The 16178-nt window shown below is 41.5% G+C and overlaps 1 protein-coding gene across 1 annotated transcript in view; it reads left to right on the top strand.

Moving 5' to 3' along the window:
* The window catches only part of LOC135507986 (A-kinase anchor protein 6-like), a 192158-nt gene that overhangs the window by 97268 nt on the left and 78712 nt on the right, over positions 1-16178 (top strand). The window contains 2 exon segments of the mRNA XM_064927842.1: positions 9407-9546; positions 14858-14978. Coding sequence (XP_064783914.1) covers positions 9407-9546; positions 14858-14978 — 261 coding nt within the window.

Raw genomic sequence — 16178 nt, 5'->3', positions numbered from 1 at the left:
AGAGGAACCTGTGATTCTCTCCACAACAGGCAGTAGTAGCTCTCCAGTCTTCGCTTCTGACATAGTCGCTGTCAAATTACACTTAATGGCTCTGAATTATACAAAATGCCCCATAATTACCTCTAATTTCCTCCAGTGTTAAGTTTTCTTTCCTACCACCCATGATGTAAATAAATGAGTATGACTGATCTAATTCTCTTGTTTTGGAGAGACTGCAGGATGATGGATCTGTGAGGGGATTCAATTGGTTGGCTAATTAGATTTTTCTATTGTCAGTGCTTATTCAGTGATCTACTTCGACCACCTTTAAAGATGATTACCCCACATCACATTAAATAACAAATACTTCCAACCAAACTTCATGTCTATTTCTAAACCACCCCCCAACTACACACACACACACACACACACACACACACACACACACACACACACACACACACACACACACACACACACACACACACACACACACACACACACACACACACACAGACACACAGACACACACAAACACACACTGCCTTTATATTATTTTCAACCATTCTTATCCACATCCCCACTCCCGACCAGAGCAGAGCAGAGCCTGCTGAGAGGGCCCATGTGGACTATCTATCGGGGTTTCTCATATGAATTCACTTCTAAATCATATTTGATTTCATGCATAATTAGTTTGTCCATCAGTAGGCCTGCGTCTGGCCCCACGCTGTTACGGTATCTGCAGCATCACACAGGTCTGATGACACTGTGCTTTGGCACAACAGACAATATGCATTAGAAGAATAGCACGGTTCCAAGCCACTGCCCAACATCAGCTGCATGGAAGTCATTCCATTTCCCCCATCCTGACTATGGTAACTGTACCTTTGGAACAACATAAAGATAGCAGCAACACTGAACATTCATCCATTGCGTTTGCAGCTTTGATAGAACTCCGCTACTCTCCTGCCCCACGGATTAAACCGGCCGACTTAATTATGTTTTAAAATGATATTTTAATTAAATATCAAGGTAAGCAGAAATGGATCGCAAAATAATTAATCAAACATCCCAAATATTAAACAGGGTTTTTTCCTGCATGGGGCAGCAGAAAAGTAAGACGCCTTATTTAGAGTCTGTTAGAGATTCAATCTAATTTAATTCTCTACCCCCTCTCTAAATAAACAGTTCTAAAACCTTTTTTTCATCTGGGGAGAGTAGAGATGATAGAGGTAATCAATATTTCTAGCATTTTAATTAAAACCGTTAGTGGAATAAATCCATTTAATTATCAGTTAATGAAATACAAGGTCATTTACCTGACAGCAACTTTGAAGGTGGCTTACTGGCTGGAATGAGCACAGCAGCCTAGTGTCAGGGCCGTTTAGCTGCTGTCAATTGGCAGGTTGAGATTCTCCTGGCAGGTTAACCCCTGAACGTCCTGTTGGCTCTGGCTTGGCTGGCCCGGTGCTCTGCTGAGGAGGAGGATTTAACAAGGATCTAGCTACAGCTCCTCTCCCCCCTCTGAGTTCAGATACAGGCAGGCAGACACACACAAGTATGCAGGAACCCATTCATGCACACAGTACACACACACACACACACACACACACACACACACACACACACACACACCCATACGCTGTTGATAAGGCGTCTTATGAAAATCAAGGTTATCAGATCCAATGGTTTAAACTCTGTTATTATGAGATTACACTCTGGGAATAGCAGGGGCGGTACAGTAAATATGAGTTTCTAGGCTGCTATATTTTACCTTTCACTTCTTAAAATGGAGAGAGAAAGAGAGAGAGAGAGAGATTGTTGAACTTGATTATACTTATAGTGAAGAGCTATCAACATGGTTAGACGTGCGATATTTAGCCAAAGCTAACCTACTAGCTGAATAAGACATCCAACATAAATAGATACACCATTCATTCTAGAGCCGTCTCTGATGGGGTGGGGTTTAGCCTATGGTGAATAGGGATCCCTGGTAGAGATTTTTCTGAATCATCATAGGTTTAGATTGTGTGTAATATTGCACATCGACTGGATTCTGGTGGATATTTCGTATAAGGAAACAAGGAAGTCCAGAGCTAAAGGAATGAGGAATACTACCTCACCACAACCACTACTATAGCACCGCAGCTTCAACCCAGCACCACCGTCCCCCATCTGGAACAAATACAACAAATAAGGAATAGAGATACAATGAAGCAGAGAAATCGAATCTAACTTGGCCCCGAGCACTTACCTGGAATGTGCATATAATGGTCCTGGGCATTTGTCATTGTGAATCGTTCTGGAGTTTTGTCCTACTGTTAACGAAATAGTAAACTTGGCCTTGTGCATTATGTTCCAGCTTTATGTATCAATCTTTACAATTGCTTTCTTTGTCTTATTGCTGGAATCAATTTCTTTCCTGTGATTGCCAAGAAGAGCATTTAAAAGCAGTTGCTCCACGGTTTGTTTCTGCCTCTCTCTTTTCTCCCCTTTGTTGTCAATGGCTAAGAGGTGTGCTGTTTGTGGAAGGAGCCACGAAATATTAGCCTTGTTTCATCAAGTAACTACTGAAGTAGGGTCATCTTTTGATTTATCAGATATATTCGATGTGTAGCTCTTGACTAGAATCTCGTCAAGGGCTATGAAATGTAGGTGTTTACTAGACGTCTCTGTAGTATGATGGCACGTTGTAATGACTGACGTGCTGCTACAATATGAGTCAGAGACAGGCAGACAGGCAGGCAGACAGAAAGTCTGGCAGACAGGCTGGCAGGCAGGCAGACAGAAAGTCAGGCAGACAGACAGTGTGTGATTCAGGTTGGGTTTTGTTACAGAACCTGCCCAAGCTCCTACCATGCTTGTTCTATCTCTCTCCATGCGTTGGCACTGATGTTATACTGCAATCTGCCCACCACTGGGTCTCAGGGAGAGGCAAACGTGAACATTACGCCAACTCTGATATCAAGGCTTGATCCTGCGCCTGTTGACTTATTTATTTTCCTCTACAATTCACTTTGAAAACCTTCACTCCTTTCATCCAACAACACCCCAAAAACATTCGTTTTAGCTCCCCGAACTCAAAGGAAGGTATGTTGTCGAGCAGCTAGCTCTGATACCAGCTTTTCTCCCATTTAGAATTAAGATCAGATTTTTTATGTTACTTAATTATTTCCTAATTAGTTTGCATGTTAATTAAAATGGTGGCTAATGTTAATTACCTATATTAATGCATTCTCAGTGTAACACCTGCCTGAAGCGCTTGGCTCTGTTTTAGAAATATCTTCATCTGAGCTGTTTGCCGGATGCCGCTGTGCCGCCTCTCCTCTCCATGTTGAAAAGCGGCGTGGAATTGATCTCAGATGGGCTGCTAGGGAGGTGTACTGAGCCTGTGAAGGATTTCTGATTTCTGTTGTTTTGAAAGATAGGAAAAAAGATTTATGTGTATGAGCGCCAGGGACAAACACATATTTGAGTGCTGTCTAATACACTATATGGGCGTGCTGTTACTGGTTCAATCATTAATGGTGTTTCTCACAGACATACGCTGTTTTCATTGTCTCATATTAATACTGTTAAGATATGCCTAAAAGAAACAAACTTTTCTTGACTGTGTGATGACTTCCGTATATGCATCTCGATGTATTCGCTCACATGCCTGTTCAGATGCTACATAGTCTTGTAGTGCAAACCAGAACCATATTAGATACACGGTCAGTAGTCTGACTGTGTATTAGATAGAAAAGGATGATCACACAATCTATAGTAGCCCTACCTCCCTAATCTATAGTGGAGGACAGTGTGTGTGTGTGTGAGTTCTGCTGGTGTTCTCCTCTCCTCTTCACACTGATGTGTCTGTCTGTCTCTCTCTGTTGCTGTTTTGACTTGTTGGAAGCCAGGGATCAGCGATTAAATGTCACCTTTCAGCAACAACATTAAATAAGGAGCAGCAATTTAGCTCCCTAGCAATTGCTAATTTCACGCCCTGATAAATGTTGCAGGAGCTAAACCTTTCAAACTCCCCTAAGATATTTCTTAAAGGTGCAGGAGCATATGTACATAGTGTAACCCGTATGTGTATCCCTGGGACTTTACCGCCAAGGTCAAAGTCCTTTTGGTGGAGATGCTGAATAAGTCAGCCAGCCCAACTCTGTGCCATTGCTTTATCTATGCAGACGTTTCACCCCTCTCATGCTGTCCAGTATGCTCATCCTGATGATACCATGGCACTAGTCAATGCAAAGGCTTTCTGTTGAATCATTGTACTAAACGAGAAGAGGGAAATAACTGTGACCCTCATCCCAAAGAAACATGGAGAACCAATCATAGCAATCATAGTATAGTATACTGCTATTTATAGCTGTGAGAATCCCGTATACTGTACGTAAGAAAGAATGAATGAATGAAAGTTGCACATGTCAGACCACACTTTTATGATAATAGTTATTTTTGGCAGTCTCATGATTCATGCCAGGAGACCATACTACATATTAAATCCAGACTTTATGTCTAGTGATTTGAAAGTAATAGTTTTCAAATGAGTTTCATGTTTTCCAATGGCTCCTCAGAGAGCCACAATCTTGAAAATGATCCTCTACAGCATGTTTCAAATGGAAACAAATGGGAACGTTAAAGAAAATATTTTTCCTGTAATTTTTTGTTGTTGCAGAAAACAAGTTGGAGACAGTGCATGGAATTCCACATCACTCCTCTATTGGTGATCAGGATTTCAAAATGGTGGCCTATTCCCATAAGGGTTGTTGGTTGTTTTGAAGGTGAAGCTTCACTGTTGTATGTGTAAATTTATGAGATACTTTAATGGAATCCTCAGCCGTTTACAACTCCTGAGTTCCAACCCCAAAGCTCCCATCTGAATTTATTTTCTGAGCATGCTTCTTCCATCCTTCCATCTTTCTGTCCGCTCCTTTCTGATACAGCCTCAGCACAGCACAACACATCAGGATGGCCCTGATGGGAGGCATTTCAAACAAGCCAATGTATGTTGTGGGTGTTTGAACACAAGTCGCGGGGGGCGGGGTGTTTGGCGGCGACTTCCCACAGTTTTCAATCTCGCCGCGATGCCTCTTGCATTCAGAGAGGACGATAAAGAAATAAACCATCCCAGCTTTATGTCACATTGCCTAAATATACAGTTTAAAAGGCGTCCTCAGACCTCGGCTCTACCGTTCCCATACCGAGTAGTGTTCACCAGAGGCACATACTGTATCTCTCCTCGTTAATTTTGTATTGTTCCCCAGCTGGTTCAAATCAGACCAGTATCCTGTTTGCATTGCAGCCACAGAATTCCTTTTTTTCTTTCTATCTCTTGTAGTTTTTTTGGGGGTCTCAGAAGAAAGACAAAGGGAAAAGCCGTTGTTGCACGAATCTGTTTTGATGATTTTGATTCAAATGAATTTGCCGGTGTGTTTTTACTCGAAACATCTGGTCCTCCAAACAGCCCATGGACATTCTTGTAAGTCTGTGATTCTTCCCTCAAGTTTATCTCTGCCTTCAGTATCACAGAACTTGTAGCTCCTCGCTCCTTGTATTTGCAGATGTCATTTCTGTTTGTTTTATTGATCTTTGAGGTATATCTCATTTTTACTCTATTTGACCTATCTTTCTTTCCTGCAGGTATGAGTGTGAATGAATGAGAAGTTTGATAATTTATTCACCCTGTATGTATCCACTCAGGATGTCGTTTCCATAAGAGGTACATTAAGTGTATGAATTTTGCCTATATGGTTCAATGTCTTCTATCTCAATAATATAACATATGCTATTTAGCAGATGCTTTCACCCAAAGCAACGTAGTCACGCGCACATGCACTTTACGTAGGAATGGAACCCACTTCCTGGTGTTGCAAGCACCATGCTCTACCAACTGAGCTACAGAGGACCACAATAAAAATCAAACAAAATCAAAGTCGTTGTGACTGTGACTGTCACGCCTGGTCTTGGACTTTAAATCTTCAATGGACTAAATGTTGAATCAATCAGCAGTTCTGTTGTTGCATCTTTCTTTGCTCGTTTCATTCATGCCAATTGTATGGGAAGGTCAACTCGATTCAATGTTAAAGTTCAGGGAAACTTTCAGAACCACCAGCAAGGGATGTATCTATCTATCCATCTTTGAGCTATAAGCTGTGTGAAAATATACGTATTGTCGACAATATGCATCACTGTTTCACCCTCATCATACTGCATTACAGCCATATTGATCTTTTCAAAGGGAGTATGTGAGTGCCGGGAGCTACGGTTGTATACATCACCACATATTCATTATTGATGACATCATCATTATCCTCTCCTGCCTGGTCTGATCAATGAGAGCCTATAGCAGAACCAATAATTGAAACAGTATGTGAAGGTAACAGTATCTGAAAGCAGAGGAAACAGGTGATGATGATGATAGAACTCTGACTGCTTGGATGGATGGAGGTACGGTTGATTGACAGTCGAAGCAGCAGGGGTTGCCCCTGGAGATATCTGGCTCTAGAAAGTAGTTCTGAGGCCCAGTATAGTAAATTGGCCCTGGCGTGTAAACAAAAAACACCTAAAATGACTTGATTCAGCAGATCCTCATATCTGAGTCTGCCCTCTGTCTCCCGAGACAGACGTAAGTATTCATCAAATGATCAAAATGTATATTGATTCCTTTGCACATTAGCAGTTTAAAGGCAGGAGAGGAGTGTTTTGACAGAGTGAGCGAGTGTGCGAGCAGCGCAGGTTTGAATGATTCTGTTTGAAATAAGAATACAGGATGCAGCACTTCGAATCCCCATGTCTGCATATCTGAATAAGCAGAAGTTTAAACAGGCTGAAAGGGATTGCAAGAAAATCAAAACCAACCGACCGTCCGCAGTTCACAGGGTTATTCTCTATAGAGATTCGTCCTGGCAAATCACTGCTCAGAGATGTTATTTTCCTGAAAATAAGTAACATTAGAAGGTTGATGGAAATCACTGTTGATGTGCGGTGTTGATGCTTGCTTTCTCTATCTAAATGGTGAATTGTCTTTTTCTTTAGCATAACTGTTGGAAATGTCAACACAAAGCGTCCCTCTCCATTTTAAGACTGGAAGGAATTGTTGCTCATACTATCAACGTGATCGTTTTTTTGTGGAGCGTTGATTCCTGGGTTACTAAGGAAATAATGTTCAGGCAGATCTGGTAGAGTTAGTCATTATGGTATAGGCTTATGGTACAGGTGATCATTATGGTATAGGCTTATGGTACATGTAATCATTATGGCATTCTGTCAGGTACAAAATTATTGGCACCCTTGATAATGAGCAAAAAATACTAATTATTTATGAAATAAATAATACAACTACTGAGCTAAAGTGTATGCAAAAAATATATATATAATTTTATTCTAATAAAATTGCTCAGAGAAAGAGATTTTGTTCAACAAGTAATAAAACATATTTTCAAAACGATAGGGGTAAGAAATGATGGGCACCCCTGTTTTCAAGACCTTTCAATGCCTCTCCTTGCGAGGATAACGGCACTGAGCCTTTTTCCAAAATGTCTTTTGAGATTGGAGGACACTTGGGGAGGGATCTTAGACCATTCCTCCATACAGAATCCTTCCAGATCCTTGATATCGTTCGTCTGCACTTATGGACTGCCCTCTTCAATTCAAACCACTGGTTTTCAATGGGATTCAAGTCCTTTCGAGGATTAAAGGTATCGATAACAAGGGTTCCAATAATAGTGACCCTTATCTTTTTGAGTAAAAAGGATTTACTTGTTAAGAAAAATCTCTTTCTCTGAGCAATTCTATTAGTATAAAATAAAATAATTTTCCAATTTGTTTGAGTGAACTCCAAAAGTATTGGGACAGTGACACATTTGGTTTTGTTTTGGCTCTGTACTCCAGCACTTTGGATTTGAAATGATACAGTGCAGACTGTCAGCTTTCATTTAATATCAAGTGAACCTTTTAGAAATCACAGCACTTTTTTTTACATAATCCCTCCATTTTAGGGAACCAAAAGTATTGGGAAAAATTGCCTTATACACTGAGTATACAAAACATTAAGAACACCTGTTCTTTCCATGACATTGACTGACCAGGTGAATCCAGGTAAAAGCTATAACCCCTTATTGATGTCACTCGTTAAATCCACTTCAATCCGTGTCTATGTCGCGGAACGAGCTTGTTCTTAATGTTTCGTATGCTCAGTGGAGTTCTGGCTAGTTTGAGAAGGACAAAACAAAACTTCTTCAAGATCCTTCAAACTGGGAAGGCAACCAAATCATGGAGAGTCCTCATACATTCCACGGATGATACTCTCTTCTGGGCCCCGGCCGCATGCACTATCTGCCCTGTCCTCCAATTCAAGGTGGTTGGTGCTAAATTGCTTTTGTCTGTAGTCTGCATTAGTCATTATTGTGTGTGTAAGCAGCTCCAATGGGATTGGGTAATTAGGATCCTGACAGGGCGTCCGTGAGCGGGCTGAGTGAATCCGAAATGAAGGCAAATGAAAGCAAATTCCTTCGAGGGGGACGGAGAAGGAGATCTTGCCGCCACAGTTGCGCCCACTAATTTTCTTGGAGCTCCTAGTTAGGTTCATTTCATTCTTCCCAAATGAACAGAGCGGGTTTCATAACACACACACACACACAAATAAATGAGAACGAGAAACCAAATGCATCTATCTGTTGATTTACTTGTTTATTATCGAGTGTGCTTTTGATAGAGAAGCAGTTTGCATTCATGGAATTGTTTGACCTTTGTAGAGGCATCTGCAAAATAGACAAAACGGTTTTGACAGCACACAAACAAAGACAGTTTATACAGTGTTAAGGAGGAATGAGGAAAAACCAAGCAGGGTGGGGTAGTCGTTCATTGGCACAGCAATGGCTTCATCTCCATATATTTTGTATGCAATTACAGATCCACTGCAAGGCCTGCACAGCTTTCTGATTGTCTGATGCTCAGAATCACTGATCTTAACAGAAGCACTTTGGTAATGTTGCCGTATGGTGGGATTTGATATTCCTACAGTACAACAGGGTGTTTGTCTAGTGGCCAATCTGTTGGGCTCTTGAGTATGTCCATCATCTTTAATGCATAGGACATCTTATTCCAGTAACCATCCATCACAATTGCTATATCAGTAACAGGTGTTTGTTTAAAGCTAATAACTAATGTTGTGTTGAGAATTATACACTCATATCAACATAATATCTGACAATATACAGAACAACCTTTGTTTTCCAGAATGTCCTTAGTTTCCCAGTGGTAGGTCTTATTCAGTAAGTCACACTGTAGCAAAATGTTTCCAAACATTCTGAAACCGAAAACAAAAATGAGCTGTTTCTTATTGGCATAGTCACGGTGGTCAATCCCTATTTTCCTCTCATTATTGCCAAATGAACATGACCCTAATGTGTCCTTTGATGTGTTGTGTTATCAGGTAGAGTTGCTGCAGAGCCACCATGAGGCCCAGAGGGATGCCCTGGACCAGTTAAGCCTGAAGCTGAACAGCCAGCAGTACTGCACAGGCACCAACAGGAGGACTGGGAGGGAGTACACACAGATGTCCAAGAACAACAGGTAGAACGCCACCATTGACCCTTAGGGCCACCATACTTATGGGGACCCACTTGGTTATGTTATACAGACCCACAATCTCGATTTAGGTAGCCTACTGTATGAGCCAGCCCAATCTGGTATTTTATCTTGAAAATTGGTATTTTATCTTGAAACAGGGACCTTTATTTTGAAATGGGGTCTTTTATTTTGACATCAAATGATTTACTGAGCTGAGAAAAATATACAGACAATGGAAGCAACTCAATGATAACTGTTAGTCACTGAGGGTTTGTTTTAGCTACCACTATAAATACTAAAGCTTGGGGACAATGTGGTCTCTTGCAAACAAGAAGAAGAAGGCTTTCTCTTTCTACAAGAGAAGTTGCTCTGTCAATTTAAGCATTCTGTTTATTCACAGTGAAATGAAATGTCACACACACTTTTATAATTTGGGGGTCACGTTCTTAACATTGTAATCTGGCGTGTACAGCACCACTCTTTGTCACAGCGCTTTTTGACTGTTTCACGCCTTACTTTGATGGTCTCTCTCCCCCAGTGGTTATCGCCAACAGACAGAAGCTAGCTACTGTTTACAAGGTTCTGCTCCACTCACTGGGAAAGACGCACTTAAAAGACTAGGAACTGGAGAGTCATGTTCGTTGTGCTAATGATAAGCAGTGGAAGAGTGAGTGGACTCCCAAGCATAGTGCTATTGTTGTTTGGTAACTGTACAGTACAACATTTTAGAACAATAATTCTATATACACAGTTGCGGTCAAATATATTGGCACCCTTTTGCATGATTCACTATTTCTTATAAAATAAGTTGGAAAAAATGTTGTGTTCACATGTGTATTTGTTTGATTTACAACGTCAAAGGACCAAAAAATTATAATCTAAACTGAAATTGAGATTTTTTTCAACTTCAAAGTCCAAAAATGGGCTGGACTAAATAATTCCAAATTCAAATTACGTTGGTTGGAGGCACGGGATTCTCGTTTAGTGTGTTATTTATCTCACCTGTGGTAAATTGCATGTGTCTACAAAGTAAAAATAGCCATTCAACCACTTCTGACAAGAGAAAACAGAACATTCTGCTCCATTGCACTCCATTGTAAACTGCAGGGTGTCAATATATTTGACTGCAACCAACTGTGTCATTCGAAAAAGTCCATGTTCGTCAGTGAATGTTAAATGGATTATTCGACCACAGATGATTCAACACAGTACCCTCAATGGAAGGTAGCAGAGGAGGCTGGTGGGCAGAAATATAGGATCAAACACATAGTATCTGTAATAGGTACCATTCTATTTATTCCACTCCAGCCATTACAATAAGCCTGTCCTCCAATATTTCAACCCACCAACCACAACTGTTAGGTAGGGTACATGTCAGTGTCTCCTCCCCAGTCAGTCCTGCAGCAGACAGAGAGTGAGTCAGTCTCTGTAACTCAGGAGTCCAGACCCAGCTGACTCCCCTCCCTTGGCTTTGAATCAAGCCTCCTTTTAATCCTTTTAAGCCTCTCATTCTAATGATTTATTTGGTAGAAAACCATAATGATCCTTTGAATTTTAATGACGGCTGCCTGCTCAAGGATTCATTGTTTTGACTCTTTGGCCCTTACCTTTAAATGGAAACGTCTTCGGGAAGGAGCTGTCGAAATCTATAGCCGGAGCTGCCGCTCCTCTCCTCTTGCTTGCAAGCTCGCCACCACCGCTGCGTTTTCAGGCCTGTCGGCTCACTAGCACACCTCTCAACCTTGATAATTACAGAATGGCTGCCAGTCACTGAGACCGAAGCTATTCCCTGTATAGTGCACTTCTTTCGGCCAAAGCCCCATCCTATTCCCTATAAAGTGTACTACTTTCCCACCCTACTCCCTATATAATACACTACTTTTGGCAAGAACGCTATATACAGTTGAAGTCAGAAGTTTACATACACTTAGGTTGGAGTCATTAAAACTCGTTTTTTAAACCACTCCACAAATTTCTTGTTAACAAACTATAGTTTTGGCAAGTCGGGTTAGGACATCTACTTTGTGCATGACACAAGTAATGTTTCCAACAATTGCTAACAGACAGATTATTTCACTTATAATTCACTGTATCACAATTCCAGTGGGTCAGAAGTTTACATTCACTAAGTTGACTGTGCCTTTAAACAGCTTGGAAAATTCCAGAAAATTATGTCATGGCTTTAGAAGCTTCTGATAGGCTAATTGACATTATTTGAGTCAATTGGAGGTGTACCTGTGGATGAATTTCAAGGCCTACCTTCAAACTCAGTGCCTCTTTGCTTGACATCATGGGAAAATCAAAAGTATTCAGCCAAGACCTCAGAAACAAAATTGTAGACCTCCACAAGTCTGGTTCATCCTTGGGAGCAATTTCCGAACGCCTGAAGTAGCCACGTTCATCTGTACAAACAATAGTACGCATGTATAAACACCATGGGACCACGCAGCCATCATACCTCTCAGGAAGGAGACGCGTTCTGTCTCCTAGAGATGAACGTACTTTGGTGCGAAAAGTGCAAATCAATCCCAGAACAACAGCAAATGACCTTGTGAAGATGCTGGAGGAAACAGGTACAAAAGTATCTATATCCACAGTAAAACGTGTCCTATATCGACATAACCTGAAAGGACTCTCAGCAAGGAAGAAGCCACTGCTCAAAAACTGCCATAAAAAAGCCGGACTACGGTTTACAACTGCACATGGGGACAAAGATTGTACGTTTTGGAGAAATTTCCTCTGGTCTGATGAAAATAGATGGCATCATGAGGTGGGAAAATTATTTGGATATATTGAAGCAACATCTCAAGTCATCAGTCAGGAAGTTAAAGCTTGGTCGCAAATGGGTCTTCCAAATGGACAATGACCCCAAGTATACTTCCAAAGTTGTGGCAAAATGGCTTAAGGACAACAAAGTCAAGGTATTGGAGTGGCCATCACAAAGCCCTGACCTCAATCCTATAGAACATTTGTGGGTAGAACTGAAAAAGCATGTGTGAGCAAGGATCCTACAAACCTGACTCAGTTTCACCAGCTCTGTCAGGAGGAATGGGCCAAAATTCTCCCAGCTTATTGTGGGAAACTAGTGGAATGCTACCCGAAAAGTTTGACCCAAGTTAAACAATTTAAAGGCAATGCTAGCAAATACTAATTGAGTGTATGTAAACTTCTGACCCACTGGGAATGTGATGAAAGAAAGAAATGCTGAAATAAATCATTATCTCTACTATTATTCTGACATTTCACATTCTTAAAATAAAGTGTTGATCCTAACTGACCTAAGACAGGGAGTTTCTACTAGGATTAAATGTCAGGAATTGTGAAAAACTGAGTTGAAATGTAATTGGCTGAGGTGTATGTAAACCTCCGACTTCAACTGTTTATAGGGAATCGGGTGCCATTTCAGGTTTAAAGATATCATACAGGCAGGGATGTTAGATGTTAATTTCCCTCGTTAGTAGCAGGCGGGATTAACACCATCAATTAAAGTGGCCTTTCTATAAAAGTGTCACTTTAAGTGAGATGTGAGGAGTGTCAATAAGGCGTCCAACCTTTCCTTCCTATTGCTCAGAGTGACATGGCGGCTCCAGTGATGGGCGGTGGTGATGAATTAGGTACAGTAGCGCTGCTCTCATATCAGCCAGCCAGCACTCCTCTGAGTGGGGGAGATTGATGTTAAATGGATTTGAAAAGAATAGAGGACGGAAATGCATTCATTTCAGACGCTAGCGTGTCTGTCAGCTTGGCTGGGGCTGTAGTGTGCGGCACCCACCCATCCATCCGCAGAGCACAGACCTAGCATCCCTACGGTTAACAGGGTAACATTTAACGCATGTCTACTTTCATCGGAGGGAGGGAGGGAATGATCTGGGAAGAGTACTGCCAAAAGGGAGGGTTTGAAGGTTTAGTTTCGTTGAGGAGACATACAGACAGTACAGTATGCTTTGTACACAACCAAGGCAACTGATAGAGAAAGATTCTGACAGATCAAAAGGCTATAATGTAGCTCTGCTAAATGGATCCTGCTGTGTGAGGCTTGATTTTATTCCCTTATTTGTTTGTTTGGTTAGATGCCCGCAGAGATCTTGTTCTACAAGCATTTAGTTTTGTATTAGCGAGGAAAAAACAATATCGCGGAAGGAATATTGTAACGTATTTATCAGTTTAGCTTACAAAAGGCCTACAGCAGCCGCCGTATAATGAGTTGTGGAGTTGAATGCCTTAGGGTGACTTCCTCGAGCTTTACTTGTCACACGGTTTCTCATTTTCTGTCTCCCCTGTTTTGTTATGATCAGTGACTTCTGTATAACAAGGACTAAAATATTCATATTTTCCCCAACGTCATTTTGTTTCATCAATGTCTGCTTGAAAATGCTAATACATACAGCTCCGCCATGCTTGTTGAAATTACATATGTAGTACTAAGCCAAAACTCAATCCCGCTCCTGTGTTAACTTTGTTTCTGCTATAAATTAAAATAAAGAGGGTGTTGATATTTCCCTCCAGTTTGATGGTTATTTATGTAATCTCATTCATAGTCGTTTCTTTCTTCAGGGACAACTCAGTTGATTGCTTTGTGAATGGAAGTCGAGCGAAGGGACGGGAATGCCATCGGCAGCCTGACACAACTGTCAAAGTGTCCAGAGCAGCCCAGGCGAATTCCAAAACAATTTGAACCACTAATGTTTATAAACATGTAGCCACCCGCCGAGTCTAAAAAACCAAACCAAACCCCTGACAGTAATGTGTATGTTTGAGCAATTGCCCTTGTTCCTTTCATAAATATTTGATGTTATTTCATGTCAGGGGCTGGGGAAGGGGAAGGAGGGGCTGGGGTGTGACGGAGGTAGGGAGGAAGGAGAGTTGAAGTCATGTTTAATTAAGATGTTTCTGTGCTATAGAGATAGGTGTCACTCACCAGCTGGGTCAGAGATTCAGTGTGCGTCTAACCCTGTTCACACCTTCTGCACCCTCATGAACCCAGCATTCCACTGACGGGCCATGGTAATTACCACCGCTTGTCAAATATTCCCTCTGTAATGTCCAGCTGCCTTTCCCTCTTTTCAACCTAATGGTTAAGCTGAGGAAGAGGTGGGCATTGGGGGGTGGGCGTTTAGCAGGGGTTTAGTAGGATATTTCGCAGGGGCGTCGTCTCTAACCCCAGCTCTTCCTCCTTGTCTTCTTCTCCCTCCTCCCTTCCACTCTCCTCTCCCCTTTACTCCCCCCCTCTCTCCTCCCTCTTCCCATCTCTTCTCCCTCCTTCCCTTCTCACTCTCCTCCCTCCTTCCTCTCCTCCCTCCTTCCTGTCCTCCAGTCTGCAGGAGTTTGAGTCAGACTTCCAGGAGCTCTGGGATTGGCTTATGGACATGGACTCGGTGGTGACGGACAGCTACAAGCTGATGATGTCAGAGGAGCAACAGCAGTATCTCTACAAGGTGAATGGCTATTACTGGATGCCTGTTACTGTATGGATGTTACTAGCTGGCTGTAACTGGATGTTACTGGATGGCTGTATCCTGTTAATGTATGGATATTATTGGATGACTGTTACTGAATGACTGTTACTGGATGCCTGTTACTGTATGGGTATTACTAGCTGGTTGTTACTGTATGGATGTATCTTGTTACTGGATGGATGCTATTGGATGGATGTTACTGGATGCCTGTTACTAGCTGGATGTTACTAGCTGACTGTAACAGGATGTTACTGGATGGATGTATCCTGTTACTGTATGGATGTTACTGTCTGGATGTATCCTGTTAATGTATGGATGTTACTGTCTGGATGTATCCTGTTACTGTATGGATGTTACTGTCTGGATGTATCCTTTTACTGAATGGATGTTACTGTATGGATGTTACTGTCTGGATGTATCCTGTTACTGTATGGATGTTACTGTATGGATGTTACTGTCTGGATGTATCCTGTTACTGTATGGATGTTACTGGATGGATGTTTTCTTACTGAATGGATGTTACTGTCTGGATGTATCCTGTTAATGTATGGATGTTACTGTCTGGATGTATCCTGTTACTGTATGGATGTTACTGTCTGGATGTATCCTTTTACTGAATGGATGTTACTGTATGGATGTTACTGTCTGGATGTATCCTGTTACTGTATGGATGTTACTGTATGGATGTTACTGTCTGGATGTATCCTGTTACTGTATGGATGTTACTGTATGGATGTTACTGTCTGGATGTATCCTGTTACTGTATGGATGTTACTGTATGGATGTTACTGGATGGATGTTTTCTTACTGTATGGATGTTACTGTCTGGATGTATCCTGTTACTGTATGGATGTTACTGAATGGATGTTACTGTATGGATGTTACTGCCTGGATGTTACTGAATGGATGTTACTGTATGGATGTTACTGTATGGATGTTACTGCCTGGATGTTACTGTATGGATGTTACTGTATGGATGTTACTGCCTGGATGTTACTGTATGGGTGTTACTGTATGGATGTTACTGCCTGGATGTTACTGTATGGATGTTAGTGTCTGGATGTATCCTGTTACTGTCTGGATGTTACTGTATGGATGTTACTGCCTGGATGTTACTGAATGGATGTTACTGTATGGATGTTACTGTATGGATGTTACTGCCTGGATGTTACTGTATGG

This window comes from Oncorhynchus masou, chromosome 21, assembly GCF_036934945.1.
Source record: "Oncorhynchus masou masou isolate Uvic2021 chromosome 21, UVic_Omas_1.1, whole genome shotgun sequence".
In the NCBI taxonomy this organism is placed as follows: domain Eukaryota; kingdom Metazoa; phylum Chordata; class Actinopteri; order Salmoniformes; family Salmonidae; genus Oncorhynchus; species Oncorhynchus masou.
This window is presented reverse-complemented; position numbering and strand designations above follow the sequence as displayed.